Below are 17,773 nucleotides of genomic sequence, written 5' to 3' on the forward strand. Positions count from 1 at the left end.
CTAAGCCCTTTGAGAAAAGCTATTCTTAATGTAAGCATCATCCTGCAAAGGTACCAAAATAGCACAAAACAAGAATTAGTGCATCTGTGTTTAGATATTATTAATATTCCTTTTCCTATAATAAGTGCTTTGGATGAACAGAAATTAAACTGACATTTATCTTTCTATTTCCTAGACAAAATTATGTTTTCAAAATGTTCTAACCCAGTTTTTGGTGGTTACCATATCTGCTTTTCAATGCTAAGGTCAGTAATGATGTTGTTAGTGTGTGTTAGCATCGCAATTACTTTCAGATTATTTTGGTAGAATTACTTCTATGGTATAAGCTTGTGAAAAATATTACATATTCATGAAACTCTTGAGTTATGTTCTGAGATGCTATTTTCTTACCATATTGTACCAGGCACTGACAATACATTTCTCCTCCATCTCTCTTTGACTCTTCGTTTTCTCGTATTCTTTCTGAAGCACAAGCATAGGTAAACATGTAAAGATATAAAATAATTCAATATAAATAGAATACTTACAATTAATTGTCTAAATCCACAGACACAATTGCACACTTCCAGAAAATAATTTTAAAAATCAGCTCTTTTTTTATAAATACTTTTTTTTTAGTTGTAGGTGGACACAATACCTTAATTTTGTTTATTTATATGTGGTGCTGAGGACAGAACCCAGGGCCCCACATGTGCTAGGCAAGAGCTCTACTGATGAGTCACAACCCCAGCCCCACTCCCCAAAAATCAGCTTTTTATTGCACAGTACAGGACTACCTCCAATGAGTGAAATAGTCGGTCTCTTTCCTGCAGTTGATTTTTAAGAGCTTGTATTTCTGGTGCTGCTCCTTGATTCTGTTTAGGATCTAAAGTACGGATAACCTGCAAAATGTATTAAAAGAAAAATGTAAAAGTTTTAAGTGACTGTAACATCTAAAAAAGCAACTATTAAAAAAAAATCAAAATGAATTAAATACTCAATGTACATATCTTTAGATTAAGGATATCATCCTACATGATCACAATAGTATTATCATCTAAGAAAATTAACAATTCTATAAGACTGTTACTGTTGATCACAATACACATTTCCATACTGTATCCAAAATGTCCCTTAAAAGTGACTCATCTGCTCCCAATCCAGGATCCAAAGATTATTGCACCGCACCTGAAGTTCTGCAGGGTTTTAAAATCAGAACAGCCTCTCACATTCCACTGCATGTTTTTGTCTTTCATGACACTGACTTTTATCCCCAATTCTAGATTTACCCAATGGTAATGTTATTTAGCTTGTTTTGATAACCACTTTCCTCTATGCTGGAGGTCTAGAAGATTGCTTAGGTTCTAGTTAAACATTATGGACAATGATACACTATCAGGATGCACCAAAGATTGGATGTAGCACCAAGTGTTCTTTTTATTTAAAATACAAAAATACATAAAATATATATATTTTAGTTGTGGATGAACACAATACCTTTTATTTATTTTTATGTGGTGCTGAGGATCGAACCCAGTACCTTACACACCAAACCACAACCCCAGCCTACCATGTGTTCTTAGTTTTGAAAATTTTTTAAGATAGTGACTGTTATTTCTACATAAGGCACATTTCTTCTTGATAATTAGTAATTAATCTGTGGAATGAAATATTTTGATCATTACTTCTTGGTCAGGCTCTTTGATAAAATATTTTGTTCTGATAACTCTATGCGACCAGTCAGCATACTTTACTATATTTGAAGATTTCAGAGAATCATGATCAAAAAGTACTTACACTTTTGGCTTTCTCTAAATATTTTTTATATCGTTCTTCCATTTGCTTCATTTCCTCTTCTTTCTTCCGTAATGCTTCTTGTAATTCTTCAATTTTTAAGGCTGCAGATGAGATAGTGGGAAAAAAGTTTAGATTATAACAACTTTAAAAATATTTTAATGGATAAATTAATAACTAGTAACTTTGAGGAACTGTTTAGTCTATGCTTATACATGATTTTCTTTAAAAAAAATTCATACACATATCATATATAGATGTTTGTGTGCGTATACACATATAAAAATAAATCTCAGAAAGATTTTATTTATTTATTTTTTAGTTGTAGTTGGACAATACCTTTATTTTATTTATTTATTTTTATGTGGTGCTTAGGATTGAACCCAGGGCCTTGTATGTGCTAGGCGAGGGCTCTACTGCTGAGCCACAACCCTAGCCATGCTTTTATTTTTTATTAGCACACTATAGTTGTGAGGTTCATTTTGACCAAATCACCCATGCTTAGAATTTCCTCTACACTCCTGATCTTTCAGTCATTACTTTACTTTTTATTAGTGCTTTCTACATATTATTAAAGTTGAAATTCCTTGTGGTATATTTATATATGCATATAAATAATTCTGTTAAATTCATTTCGTATTTCCTCCCTTTTCCTATCCCTTCTCCTTCCCCTTTGATCTCCTTCTTCTACTCAACTGATTTTCCCTATGTCTTTATGACATTTGATCCGGTCACCCCCCCATCCCCATCTTCTTTCCCTCATTTTATTCTAGCTTCCATATTCTTCTTTATGGCTGAGTAAAACTCCATTATGTATATATGCCACATTTTATTAATCCATTAATCTATTGATAGGCATCTGGGCTGATTCCATAATTTGGCTGTTGTGAATTGTACTGCTATACATGTACATATATTGTATATATTATACTGCTGTATGTGGCTATAGCACTATGATAAGCTGATTTTATCTTTTTAAAAATTTTTTAATATTTATTTTTTAGTTGTACACAATACCTTTATTTTTATGTGGTGCTGAGGATCGAACCCAGGGCCTCACACATGCTAGGCAAGCATTCTACCGCTAAGCCACTCCCCCAACCCCATGATTTTATGTCTTTTGAATAAACATCAAGGAGTGGGATAGCCGTGTCATATGGTGGTTCCATTCCTAGTTTCAAAAAGCTTTTCTTGTAAATAAACAAGAAGTCCAGTATGGTAGTGCATAAATCAAAAAGTGCCCATTGATGGACGAATGAATAAACAAAAGTTGGTATATTCATACTATGTAATAATAGCCTAATTCTGTTACAAGCTACAACATGAAGACAACATAATATGAAATAAGCCAGACATGAAAGAATAAATATGATGATTTTACTTTTTTTAAAAAGCAAAGAACCAAATGCTCAATGTTTTCTGATTTAAGGATGCTGATTCACAATGTGGTTTGTGGGGGGAGGGAATGGAAGAATTAGATGAACTAATATGGCAAAGAGGAGGGAGGGAAAGGGAGGGGACATGGGGTAGGAAAGATGATGGAATGAGATGGACATCATTACTCTAGGTACATGTATGAAGACACAAATGCAGTGACTCTACTTTGTATACAACCACTGATATGAAAAATTGTGCTCTATATGTGTAATATGAATTGTAATGCATTCTGCTATCATATGTAACAAATTAAAATTTAAAAAGATCAAAAAAAGAAAAGAAAAAGTAAATGTCCTCTCACCTCCATAAAAAAGAATAAAGACAAGCTATCTATATGTAAATATATCAATGAAAGCACAAGTTTGGCTAACTTACATGCAACTGCACTCAATAAAAATTTTCAACTTTACCTAATATTCATTAGAATACTTAGTTAAGGAAAAGTTCAAAAGTAGTTGGGGGTGGGAATGATAGTAGAATGAATCAAACATTATTACCCTATGTGCATACAGATTACATGACCTGTGTTACATCATGTACAACCAGACAAATGAGAAGCTATACTCCATTTATGTATGATGTGTCAAAATGCATTCTAACATCATTAATAACTACTTAGAATAAATATATATATCATAAAGAAAAAAGTGTAATTAGTAATTTAGGAAGTAAAGTTGACATAATATTTCTATAAATAGGGGAAATTATTTAATTGCAAGAATAGGTAATACAGCCTATTTATAAAAGAAACAAGTTATAAAAACTCAGTATCACTGGGGTAGTATATGGGTGAAGTTAATTAGAAAAAACTCACAGCTATTGTTAAATCTTGGCTCAAGATCTTCAATAATGGCTCTCTTCTTTTGCAATTCATTATTAGCTTCATGAAGCTTCTCTCTGCAACAAAATATGTGACACTGTATAAACTATTACTGTTTCTGTGTTTATTTGCTTTAAAGATTTATATTCTTTATACTTGTAATATACTTGCATTGCTCACAAGTGCTAGGAAACAAAGATGAAAAGATTAAATCAACATGAATTAATATCTTACAACTCAGTAAAAAGTAAAACAAAAAATTCCTTTTTTCATTTAAAATAATCATTTGTTTTACAAAAATGTGTATAAGAGGATAAAGAGCTTTATTTTTCTAGGAATACGATATTGAAAAAATTAACTTAAATTTGCAGTGATTTTGCAATGAAAAATCTTATTATAAAAAAAGTGAATTTCTAAAAATAAGGATTAACAGAAAGAATGCTACACACAATAGAAAAGAATGAAATCATATGAATAGATCTCACAGAACAATAATAAACAAAGGACGTCAAAGTGTCTAAGGTTAATACTGCATCATGTCATTTTTGTGAAATTCAGAGGTGTCAAAACTAATGAAAGGGCTGGGTACAGTAGCACATGCCTGTAATCCCAGAAACTTGGAAGGCTGAGGCAGGAATATTTTAAATCTGAGGACAGCCTGGGCAACTCACAGAGACCCTGTCTCAAAATAAAATATAAAGGCCTGGGATGTAGTTCAGTGGTAAAAGCCCTGGGTTTAATCCCAGAACTACAAAACAAACAAACCAACAAACAAAACAAACCAAACCAAACCAAACCAAACCAAACCAAAAACCTAAAGAAGGTGATAAAGATCAGCATTATGGCTAGTTTGTTAATGTAACCAATCAACAGAGAGAGAGAATGCAGTAAATTCTTAGGTGGTTGGAAGCATTCTATATATTGATAAGAATTATCCTCACCTGTATATAAACACTTTTCAAACTGTACACTTAGGATCTTAGTATATGTATATTTCACTATATATAGGTTATATTCTAGTACAAAAGAATTAAAGCAAGTTTTTTACCTAGTATTTGTATATATTTGTAGACCACGTGTAATTCTCCCTTTATAGTATTTAGTGTGGCACTATGTAATATGAATAGGAAAAAAAAGGCTGCAAAAATTGGAAGACACAGAAAATCACTGATAAAAACTGTGTATTTTGTTATGACTATTTCTGATATTTTCCACACACAATACTTTAATAAAGCTTTTCTTTTTCAATGAACAGCTTTTTGAAGCTACATCATATATAATAAAAATATGCACCGTTTAAAGAATTAAAAAACTAAAGCTAAGCTCAGTGAACTGTTATCAGGTTAACAACCCCAAATCATCCAAAACCCTTAGAAGTCATGTGCACTTTATCTCCTTTCCAGAGGTAACCAAAGTCCAGAATTGTAATCACTTTCATTATTTTCATTATGGTTTTATTGCCTTTGTGATAGTCCTACGCAACATATTGCTTATTTTGGTCAATTTTTTACTTTATACATTAATCGTATATTGTTCTGAATTTTTAGACCTTTTACTGAGATTTTACTGAGTTGATGTCAGCCCCAGTTTACACCTTTTTACTGCTCTAACAGTATTCTATTGTTTGAATATATCTCATTTTATAATTTTCCAATTGGTGGATATTTGTATTGTTTCTACTTTTCTGTGAATACAAGTAATATTTATTCTTCCATGATTTTCATCTACATGTCTCCTGATACACATGGACAACATCATATCTAGGAATGTATGTATATATAGAATATACATGTATATGTAGAATGTTATGTATATAGTGGAACTGATGTCAAAGAGTAAGTACACGTTCAAGTTTACCAAGTGACTAATGAGCACTCCTACAGCAGTGAATGAGAATTATCATTGCTTAGTATCTTTAGCAATACTATATCTAATCTAAAAATTTTCACTAATTTGATTTGGTGTTTAAAATGGTCTCTACTGTAGTTTTTAATTGTACAACATGGACTATCTTTTGACACACACAGAGGCCTTGTGGTGCGTTGAACTGTTTTACCCAAAAAGATAAGCTGAAGTTCTAATGCCTACTACTGTGAATGTTACATTATTTGGAAACTGGCTTTTGGTAGACTTAATTAGTTAAGGAGAGGGTCATATTGAATGAGAGTAGGCCCTAAATTGAATCCTCAGTGTCCTTATAGGGGGATTATGTAAAGACAAACATACCGTAATCCCTCCTCCTCTGTGGTTTTGCTTTCTGTGATTTCAGTTTCCTACGGTCAACTGTAGTATGAAAGTATTAAATGGAAAATTTATGTTTTAAACTACATGTTGTACTGAGTAGTGGTCCTGCTATGTCCTGCCTGGCAAGTGAATTGTCACTTTGTCCAGTGTATCCACACTGTATATGATATCCAGCTATTAGTCACTTGGTAACCATCTTGATTATTAGATCCACTGAAACTGCAACAGTATAATGATATAATTGTTCTATTTTATTATTCAATATTGTTGTTAACTTCTTATTGGGCTTAATTTACTAATTAAACTTATCATAGGTATATATATATTTTAAAAAATAATATATACATGTATATATTTAAAAAATAATACCTCACTAGAGGTCTTGGAGGGTATTCCCCTCAGGATGAGGGAATTACAGAGACAAACTACAGAGAAAAGAGTGTCCTATGCGGAGAGAAATTAAAGTGATATATCCACAACCTAAGGAGCACCAAGGATAGCTATGAGTAGCTAGAAGACAGGCAAGGAAGAGATTCCCCCCTTAGAACCTCTCGAAGGAACCAATCTGCTGACAACCCTGACTTCCTATGTGTAGTCTCTGTAAACTGTGAGAAATAAATTTTTGTTGTTTTAATCCATTCAGTTTGTACTAATTTTTTATGGCAGCCATTTTTACTAATACATTCTTTCTTTTTTTTTCTTCTAATACATCCTTTCTGATGAAGTTTTTTTACTTCGTAAATGAATGAATGCAGAACAATGATTAGAGACTAGTTTTATGAACTGATTAGGTATTCCAGTTTTAGCCATAAAGGAAGAGGAATTTTAAAAAAAATCTAGTACTAAATTTTCATTATAGGTAATCTCACAAAGGCTGAGAAGTAACATTTTTTTGTTCTTCTAGTCATTATAAATCTGCCTATTCTTAGACTTTCTAACAAATCTCAGTTGCTAAGAGTATCCTACACTAAAACAAACCAAAATTGGGGTAACATGAGCTAAATTTCCAGACAACAGACTTTCTTTCCAATCATAGTAGAAAAGTATCTCTGTCATTCTGGATATCCAGTTTAGCATAGTGAAACATTGTAATACTCCAATAGGCTACCAATTCATGGTCACCCTATATTCAATGTTTGTAAGGAGTTTTGTTAGAAAGGATTAAAGTTGTTTCTGGGTATAAGAAATATTATGAAATATCCCTAACATGGCCAATCTCAGATAAATCTGGATGAAGATTTCTTCTGTATGAGAAAACAAAATGTTAATATTTTAACATTTATTCTTCTTTTAGATTAAAAAGTCCTACTTAGAAGCCAAGTGCTGTAGTGCACATCTATAATACCAGTGACTTGGGAGGCTCAGGCAGAAGGACTGCAAGTTCTAGGCCAGCTTCAAAAAAGTAAAAAGGGGGAGGGCCTGGGGATATAGCTCAGTATTACCACTCAAGTACTATCTATGGTACTTGAGAGCGGGTAGGGAGGAGACCTACTTAGATATAATGTCAAGTTTTAGACTTCAAAAAATTTACTTAAAAAGAAATATTTGGCTGGTCATACTTCAGAAGTAAAAACTGCAGCCTTTGGCCTGAACTCAGCTGGCCGCCTCTCTTTATGTATGAAGTTTTATTGGAGCACAGTCACAACCACTAGTTAAGTATTGTCCATGGCTGCTTTCAAGTTATAAACACATAGCTGAGTGGCTATGACAAGAGACCAGGACTTACACAGCCTAAGGTAATTGCTATCTTGCCATTCACAGAAAAGTGTTCTGACCCTTGATTTAGTGTCTCATACTCCAAATTATGATTGTAAATATCATAATGAAACTATAAAAGCCTTAAGTCTCATAGGTGAAAACAGTTCTAATGCAGTCACTATTTTGACTTGAGGATCTGGGTGGAGATAAACTTGTAAACACAACTAACGTGTTAAAAGAATTTTCTGTATCTTCAAGATCACTTGTGCTATTGTCTAGAACTTCTGCATCCCCCAAAACGAAGTACTTTTGTTCCACAATATAATGAATTGCAATAGCATTTATACTTACAGATGTTCTTCAAGCTTCTTTTTTAGAAGAACTGACTGAAAATGAAAATAAAAATTAGTGTAGTACTTTAACAAATTATTTTTAAAAAATTAACAGTATTAACTAACTTTGAGTGAACCCTCAGTAATTTCTTTGACCAAGAGAGCTCAAAACATAATATGCCACAGTTTAATTCTGTTTAATAAAGAGAGAAAAGCAATATGTGGTAACAGTAAGTATAAACACCCAGAAACTGTATCTGAATCCCCTATCTGCAGTCAAGTAAATAACTACTAATATTCCTGACTGACTCAATATACAGGTAGGACTTTAATAATAAGATCTTTCCCAATAACTTTTTATCTGTTATATTGTTTCCCTTGTACCACAATGAAGTCTCTGATCAATTCCCTTACTTTCTGACTTGTGAATATGCAGAGGCTGCATATAATTTATGCATTGGTATGAGAAGTATAAAGGATGATAGTATGTACAGATTTAAATATGTTGGAGAATTCAGCTTTTGTATTTTTTTTTTTAAAGGTCTCTCTCTTCTCTTTAAAAAAAAAAAAAAAAAAAAAGTCGCCTGAAAAGCTAGAGATAAAAATTGACCTAAAAATAAACAACGAAAAATCACTAAGTTTCATAATTAAACACTAATAAGGTTATATATTAATAATGAATTTTATAAAACATTTCAACATAAATGATTATATAATTAATTCAGCCAAATCCAATTAATACAGGCTTATTAAACAAGTTATTCAAATTGATCAACAGTAGCAATGAGGAAAGAACAATCCCTTACACTAAGTTCTTCAATTTTCAGTTGCATTATTTAATAATGGTCACCATAATTGTTTATTCAAGTCCATTTTAATACAACTTAGGAACATTTTAAATGCACTTCTTTTCTCAGTATGTCTCGTATCACTGCATCCCTCAAACACACAGACAACAATCCTATTAGCATTTTGATTTTTACTTGTTCTCTCTAGTAAAGAGTAATAAAAATTAAATTCTTTTAAAAAACCTCAACTTTAAATTTTGTAATTATGTTTTGATTAGACTCTAGCAAAACTAATTTGAACTGAGATAACAGATAATAAAATAATAGGTGGTCAATACACCAGGCACTGCACTAAAGTGTGTCACATACAACTATCTTATGTAAACCTCACAACATTATAATATTAGCCCCATCTTAAAGTTGAAGAAAATGAGGCTGAAGAATATTTAGAAGATTTCAATTAACAGATCCAAAATTAAAATCCAGGTCTATAAGACCCCCAAATCCATGCATCTCCTTTCCTTTTATGTCTTCTATGCAAAGTACCTTTCCAAATTGAAGACTGTTACTATCCAAATGTATGGCAGGAGGAGGCCAGACTGCATTAGGATGCTGGTGTCAAAATAATTTATATAAATGAACTGATTATAATAATGGCCATAGCAGGAATGATGGGGGGGAAATAAAGGTAGATTTCTCTATGATTTGACTTTTAAGATCTGGATATCCTGTAAGTATCTTAACTATAAAGGATATAAACATAAAAGGCAAGTAATGTTGGTATATCCATTTTGCATAAAATTGCCTTTATTTAAAATTTTAACATCAACTATGATGTTGAATAACAGTTATAAATCTAAAAACTGCTCAATATATAGAAATGAACAGGAAGCCATACTTACAATAGCCTTGAGCAGAAACCATGCCAAGAGACAGAGAGGACATATTAGTATGAAGCAAACACAGCAGCCAATAGAAGGAACGATTTAGTAATTCATGAACAGAAGTAAAAGATATGAATTTTTTTTCAGAAATGTACATTTTTCTTTCTTCTATGTTCTCCTCATCCTGTCTTGTTCTCTGGAGTTTTATATACTGTGGCTAGCTCAAATTATCCATATGACTGGATATAACAATGCTTTTCTGCTTCCATGCTAAAAACAAATGACATAAAAATAATAATAAAAATATGCAAACCATCCTACTCTGACTTAAGGTCACATGAAAGAACTGTGTTTGTGATAACAGAAACAGGCGGAAACTATGCTGTTGTTCCTCAGAGGGGACCAATTCCATCTGGCAGGTTGCTCTATGTGATACACATTCCTGAGATGCAACACTGTGAGTTAGTGAAGAGAAATATAAGGCAAACATCAAGTGTACAGGGGCAAAGTATCACATACTCTTTATTTCTCCAAGCCATTTGAAGGCAGAGTTTTAAAACAGAAATAGTTTTCCAGTTGAATCTTTTCTACACACAGAAGAGAGCTTAGAGGAAATTTTTGCTTAATTTAAAGCAAGACATCTCATTAGGCAGTCAAATCAATCAATCAATCAATTTATGCAAATAGTATTTGGTAGGGCTGGCATTTCAATTCTGAAATATGTTCTCTTAAAGTAATGGCCCACAGCATATTTAATTAGATTTGATTATCACAGTGATACCTAACCAGGCTATGCCAAGTTATTTTTAAACAATAAACTCCCTTACTTATGGTTTACAATGGTCATCATCAGAACACTAAAGTTTAGCTGATACTGATAGTTCACCAAATTTACTTTGTTTATGACAGGCCCTTCTTCTCCCTACCAAAACAAAAATATAGAAAAGTCTCCTTTAAGTTTTAGAGACCAGAAAAAAATTTACATTTATCCCAGTTTAAGAGACCTAGAGATGTCAATGAATAGAAAATGTTACAACCTGTGGTTCATTTCAAAGATTTCTTAATTAGGCTCAATACTGTTTTAGTACACTAATGATTTGCAATTTGTGATCTAGCATTCTGGATAAAAACATATCTCTTTTAAAAGCATGACATTGGGCTGGGGTTAGGGCTCAGTGGCATAGTGCTGGGTTCAATCCCACACACACCCCACTTCAGTAAGTATGACATTTCAAACTAGTTCCATTTTGATAAAGCTATAATTTAAACACTAGTGACAATGAAAGAAGTTGGAAATCAATTTGGGAAACAAAGATGACTACACCAAGACAATAGTTGAGGAATAAACTAAAATCACTAATTAGAAAGAAGGGCATGTGTTGTCAGTCTAAACTAAGTGTATATAGAGAAACTGATTAAGTCCCTCTGGAGCATTCAATACTTAGTATTCTCAGATTTTAAGTATTTACTTAACTCCCTCTCTTTGATTCCTTTTGTTTTAATACCCTCTTATGTTAATAAGGGTGAGTGGCTGAATCTATACTTTTGAATTGATCCCCCAAAATGACTGTATCAATGGAAACAATCAAGTATACATTCAAGACTAGAAATTACAGCAAATAACACTGGTAACAGGAAAAAAATGAAACAAAACAGCTGGCTGAAGCAAAGACCAATTAAATAAATAAAATTTAGTTTTCCTCTTAACACTGTTTTTTTAATACGTTACAAGCCTTAGCTCAATTGCATACTTCTCATTAAATGGAAAAGACTTGCCAATTATAATCTATTCAGTGTTTCTTTCTCTCTTTTTTCTTTTCTTTGGTATTGGGGATTAAACCCAGGGGCACTTTACCACTGAACTACATCCCCTGCACTTTTTATTTTTAATTTTGAGACAGGGTCTTGCTAAGTTGCTAAGTCTGGCTTTGAACTTGCAATCCTCCTGTCTTAGCCTCCTGGGTGACTAGAATTACAGGCATATGCTACTACACCCAGCTATAGCTCTGCTTTTTCTAGAGAATAATTAACTACTCTGTGTTACTGAAGCACTGTGATATACAGTTAGCATGAGGAGGTGAAGAAAGACATCCTTTTTGGCTCAACACATATTCAACAGGAAATGTGTCAATTATGTAGGCAGAGAGATTCAATATGCAGAATGCTAAAGGAATATTTAAAGTGGGATCAGTGGTGCACACCTGTAATCCCAGCTCCTCTGGAATCTGAAGCAGGAGGATAGGATTGCAAGTTCATCACAGGCAACAGGGTACTATCCTATCTTAAAAGAGGTAGGAGGGATTCACAAATTCAGGGAAAATGGACTTCTAGGGATGGCATTATTTTCTTCCATATCTAATTTACATTAAAATTTTTACTTGAAAAAAAAAAAATATATATATATATATATATTGACAAGAGGGAAAAACCCTATTCTTGACATCTGAATGCTGAATTGAGCACATTTAAAACAAAGTCTCAATTAATTCCTTATTTGTTAACTAGAAATAAACTAATTCTAAGCAGAGTAAATCTGAAACAGATAATTAAGTACTATCTAGTCTTTTTCATAAGGAAAGTTAGTAAAAAGAGTAACAGATTCTTTTCCATAACCAATATACTGCAAAATTATTTTGAGAGAGAACATAAGGTATACAACTTTTCTCAACTTTGTGAAACTTTTGGACTATGGCTGGTATATATTAAAACTTACATCTTCTGCTTTTGAGCCTTGATCTTGTAAAGATTTCTGCAGTTCTTCAACTTGTGACTGTACTTCTAGAAGTCTTTGATTCACAAGCCTACAAATCAAACGTACATTAATTTTCTAAGTATAGATTTATTAATGCTTCTGTTCCTTTGGTTGTTATATTGGTTATACAGAAAGTATTATTAGCAAACTAAAACAAATATTATGGTAGTAGTACATAGTAGTTTAGTTGCAGTCTCATGTCATTAGCAGAGCTTACTTTTCACATTCTTTTTTCTATTGCTTGAATTTTTTTCTTTTGGGCAAAACATATAACCTATTTATATTAAGTTGAATAAAAATACTAGCAAAACAATTACCCAGAAGTTAATATAGATAAATTTTAAAAAACTAAAAGAAGAAAAAGAAGAGTATTGGAAGGGTATATTAAATTTATTACAATCCATGGTGCCTCCAGTACCATAGCAGTGAAGTGACTTGTCTCAGGTATATAGCTGGTTATCACAGTGCCAGTTGTCTGAATGCCTGAGGCCTGTTCTCTTGGTTTAAGGATGTCACAGTCTTATCAGAACAGGAGCTCCAGTAGTCAGGACAGCTGAAGCTTATGCTGCTGTTGCTTTCTTTTTTAAAGCTCTTTAAGGATTTTCATTTTGAGTTCCCTGGGAAGTCTAGAAGGTGGCCATTCTGGAAGTTCCTCCCTGGGAAGTCTAGAAGGTGGCCATTCTGGAAGTTCTCACTCAGTTTATATCACCTTGGGCATATAACCTGGCTTTCCCGAGCCTGTTCCTTATCTACAAAGTTTGATAAGAACTTACTACCTCACAGTGTTTCCGAGGTTCTTAAATTTCTAGGATGATTTCTAACACAGTATTTTTGGTAGACACTTTTTTTTGAAGCTGAAGTGCTAATGTATATTTATTTATCTGAAATTCACTTCGGTATGCTTATAAAGTACCAGGTACTGTTATAAGCACTAACATGAAAATATCTCCTCACTCAAGGAATGTACAGTGTGGTAGAGATAAAAAGGTAAACAAAGGGCTGGGATTGTGGCTCAGCGGTAGAGTACTTGACTAGCATGTACAAGGCCCTGGGTTTGATCCTCAGCACCACATAAAAATAAATAAATAAAGATACTGTGTCCAGCTACAACTAAAAAATTTAAAAAAAGGTAAACAAATAAAATACAATGAAATAAATACTTCAAAATGGTGTATAGAAATATACAAAAGAAACGATGACTATTTAAAAAGAATTCCATGGAGTAATTAAGGTATGTTTGATATAAATTAAGATTAGAACAATAAATAAAATGCCCAAGTGATTAAGGGTGGGAAGGGGATTTGAGACAGTAAGTCCAACAAAAGCATCAAAAAATGAACCTGGCACAGTGGTGTACACCTGTAATCCCAGCTACTCAAAAGGCCGAGGCAGGAGTTCCACAAGTTTGAGGTCTGCCTGGACAACTTAGCAAGACTCTTAAGACCTTTCTCAAAATAAAAAATATAAAAACAAAAAACAAAAAATCAGGGTACAGTGTTCAGAAATGGTAGAACTAAAAAATAAGTTTGTAGAGGAAGAATGAAACTAGAGGAGAAAAAGAGTATATCAGATACAATCTGCTCCTTTGGCATTTGTATAAAATGCCAAGTATATGAAACTTATAATGAACAAAGCTAAAATCTGGCTGAAATTGAAATAACCCAAACAAATTTTCATAATGCTGATTCCAGGGCTTCATAAATTATCTAGTTCAATGTGATGCATGCTTCAGTAGACAAGTTTGGTTCCCTAGGTCTTGGGTGACACTGAAGGATTTCAAGAAGGGGAAAATATAATCAGATAGCATTTAAAAAGATCACATTGGTTTTAGAGTAGAGATGTTATTTAAAAGGTCAAAGATAGGCCTGAAAACTAGGAGAAGATTATTATAATTATTAGTACTAAATATGCCTATTACTACTAAATATGCCTGAAATCCAAGGGAAGAGAAGAGGAAATATTTGGAGAAATGGCAAAAGAATACAGGAATCAAAAATAACACTTAGGATTTTGAAATTTACCGAGAAAGGAAAGACAGAAAGAACAATTTGAAAAAAGAAATATAAAGCATCTGATTTTGTATTTGTTGAAAATGTGCCTAGGAAAGTCTGTCAAACAGTAATATACCTGAACCTTAAGTATAGAGAAAAGTTCCAAGTTGAGCATGCACACTTGAGAGCCATCTGAGGTTAACTAAAATCATAAATGGCAATGTCTAGAAAGCATGTGAAATATAGTAGTAATGAGGAGAAAAGATGTCCAATGGCAGATCGGCCAAGGGATGGGGGAAAAACAACTTTATTGTGAAGAAAAAAAAGTTTGGAGGAGAAGGAAATAAGCATCACTGAATATAGAGATGAGAAAAGATAATGTCTTGAATATTCCTACTGGATTAGTCATTTAAAAATGATTAGTTATTTTAGTAAAAAATAATATAGTGAAATGGGAGTAGAAGCCAGATTGTCTCAAATTAAGGATAAAAGAGAGCAGTGAATTTTTAGAATCAAAACAGTCAGAAACTTTGTTAAAATTATTTTCATCAAGAGGTTTTAAGAAATCAAATTATCTGAAAATCTAAATTCAACACAAGTTCATAAATACATGACCAATACACTGTAATTCTGTTCAATCTTTTCAGAAAGCATTTGGGAAAAATGTTTCAAACTATAAGATGATTTCAACTTTCATCTTAGCCGCTTTTGAGATTATTTCATTAATTAACATTGTAAGCCTACTAGGTAGAGATCATTGTAAATGTCATAAAGTATAATTAGTCTGTACCAACATGTTCCTTGGGGGATTTGAAAACAATGTAAATGCCCAGCAATGAGATGCACAAGTACATATAACTGTTAACATATGAAGCATGTGAGCAAACAAATATATATGAAAAAGATTATCTGTTAAAAAAAAAGAATTATAATGCCTACTTCACTCATGGAGTTGTCTAGAGGATGAATTGAGATAACATATGCAGTATGTTAGACACAGTACTGGCACAAAGCAGATATTCTATAAATGTGAATTGTTTCTACCTTCTCTTTCTTCCTTCAGGAATTTAATTAACATTTTAATTGAAGTCTAACTACTGAATACAAAGATATCAAGGTAGTATGGAAGACAGGCTGAGCTTCAAAATTTTCTCTGAGAAGTAGGGAAACATGATCATGGGTACGTTGAGAAAGTTCTCTGAGCAATTTTGTTATGGCTCCACTCTCAATCTTTTATCACTCTTCTAATATTGTTTCATCAATAACAGAACTACAGATTTAAAAAAAAAAAAAGTGACTCACTGGAAAGGACTTTGGAGGCCTACTACAAACATGGCCTACTAATAGCTGACATATGGGGTGGCTAACCAATTATATTTAAGGTTAAAAGACTCGGTGGGGACTCTAGTCTAAGCCACTGGGTGGCCAAGGCACACATGGCCACTCTCAATAGTTTTTCAAACATAGCCCTATGAATGATGCAGAGTGGCTGAGGGCTGGGTCCCCAGGACACTGTGTATGGGGTCTGCTCCGCTTTTGTGCATAAGTTCAGAGAAACATGAATGGATAAGACCAGAAAATGGTACTGAAACAGTGGGAATCAGCGATTTTGCACTGGGAAGGCAGCTCTGGGAAATGTTTACTGTAGTCTGCTTGAAGTTGGGACAAAAATTGATAAAACAAGATGAGTTTGGTGTTTTGGAAATAGTGAAAACTGCCAGTGAACTCTGTTCTCCTCTATCAGAAATAACTGAAATTAATGAGCCATGTGCAGAAAATCCAGGGCTTATAAACAAACCTTGTTATGAAGATGGTTGGCTGATAAAGATGACACTGAGTGACCGTTCAGAACTAGATACTAGCGAGTGAATAAGAATATGAGAAATATGTAAAATCTATTGAGGAGTAAATGGCACATTTAAATAAACTAGCGTGAAATAACAAGTAAACAAGACACAATGGGACTAACCTTAGGTTCCTGTTGCCAATCTATTACAAGATCAAGGTAGAGATAAGGTAAATATTTATAAACTCAGGAAGAACAAATTTAGGTTGATTTACAGAGGAGGAAAGGAAGACAGGAAAGAGAGTAAATGTTCTACAAAAACAGTAGAAGATAAAGTGGCAAGAAGGTGGGTATAGGTTAGGTACAAGGACTGCAAAGCCAGGAAGCCAGAGTCTGAGCCCAAGTTCCCTCTTCTGTAAAACTTACGTTAAAATAAGAAAGAACATGTCTAAAACACTTAGCCCAATGTTTGGAAAAAAGAGTTGCTTAATAAATATTAGTTGTTATAATCACAGATCACTGGTGATCATAATCTAAAGGTAGGTTGTCATCAGTTTTGTAATTTAAGAAACAAACATAACACTAAGTTGTAAACAGCAGCAAGCTGTTTTCTATAATCCCTCCTACACCTACTGCATTTTCTACTTTTTCTAATACTTTTTAAAAAACACTCATTTTCTATGTTCCTAAGAATTGATGTAAAAATGCTTTCCTTCCATTTGTATTTAATGTTAGGTGTTCTTATAATCACTCTGGCATTTATGCCAATGTATACTGTTTGCTGATTCTGCTTTGGTAGATTTAACTTTTAAAGCTATAGGAAGAAGGGTAGGATATATAAAACTGTCATAACAATTATGACTTGCAAGATTGACTCTCACTTACAAAAGGCCAAAGCAATCAGGCATAATAAAGAATCTGCAATATCAGGCAAACTATGAAATTATATAAATTATATAATAAAATTGAAAAGTCTCCCTAAAGACAGAATATTACATCAGTAAGAAAAAGGAAAATATTATGTTTATTATTTAAGAAACATTTCCCAAAAGAATCTAAAGACAGTTACAACAAAAATATAAAAGTAACCTTTGTTAAAGGAAACTGCTCATTTTAATGTAACCAAAAACTTACAAGTTCTCAGAAAAGTGATTTTCTTGTTAAATTTACAGATTCTAAATTCTCAAAATAACTGAACTGCTCATAAGAGAAATGACTTTCTTTAAGTGTCACAATAAATACCAGATTATAAAAAATAATGCTTTGTC

At 32.8% G+C, this 17,773-nt stretch overlaps 1 protein-coding gene across 3 annotated transcripts in view; it reads right to left on the bottom strand.

Annotated features, from left to right (window-relative positions):
- The window catches only part of Hook3 (hook microtubule tethering protein 3), a 121,249-nt gene that overhangs the window by 13,979 nt on the left and 89,497 nt on the right, over positions 1-17,773 (bottom strand). For all 3 annotated transcript variants that reach the window (XM_058579938.1, XM_058579937.1, XM_046446509.2), the window contains exons 16-21: positions 12,690-12,777; positions 8,324-8,358; positions 4,025-4,107; positions 1,777-1,877; positions 777-881; positions 391-462 (exon numbers count right to left, since the gene is read on the bottom strand). In XM_058579938.1, coding sequence (XP_058435921.1) covers positions 391-462; positions 777-881; positions 1,777-1,877; positions 4,025-4,107; positions 8,324-8,358; positions 12,690-12,777 — 484 coding nt within the window. The remainder of the gene's footprint in view (positions 1-390; positions 463-776; positions 882-1,776; positions 1,878-4,024; positions 4,108-8,323; positions 8,359-12,689; positions 12,778-17,773) is intronic.

The sequence above is a fragment of the Marmota monax genome, unplaced genomic scaffold (genome assembly GCF_021218885.2).
Source record: "Marmota monax isolate L192 unplaced genomic scaffold, Marmota_monax_Labrador192_F-V1.1 WCK01_AAM20220418_F8-fsc00493, whole genome shotgun sequence".
Lineage (NCBI taxonomy): Eukaryota > Metazoa > Chordata > Mammalia > Rodentia > Sciuridae > Marmota > Marmota monax.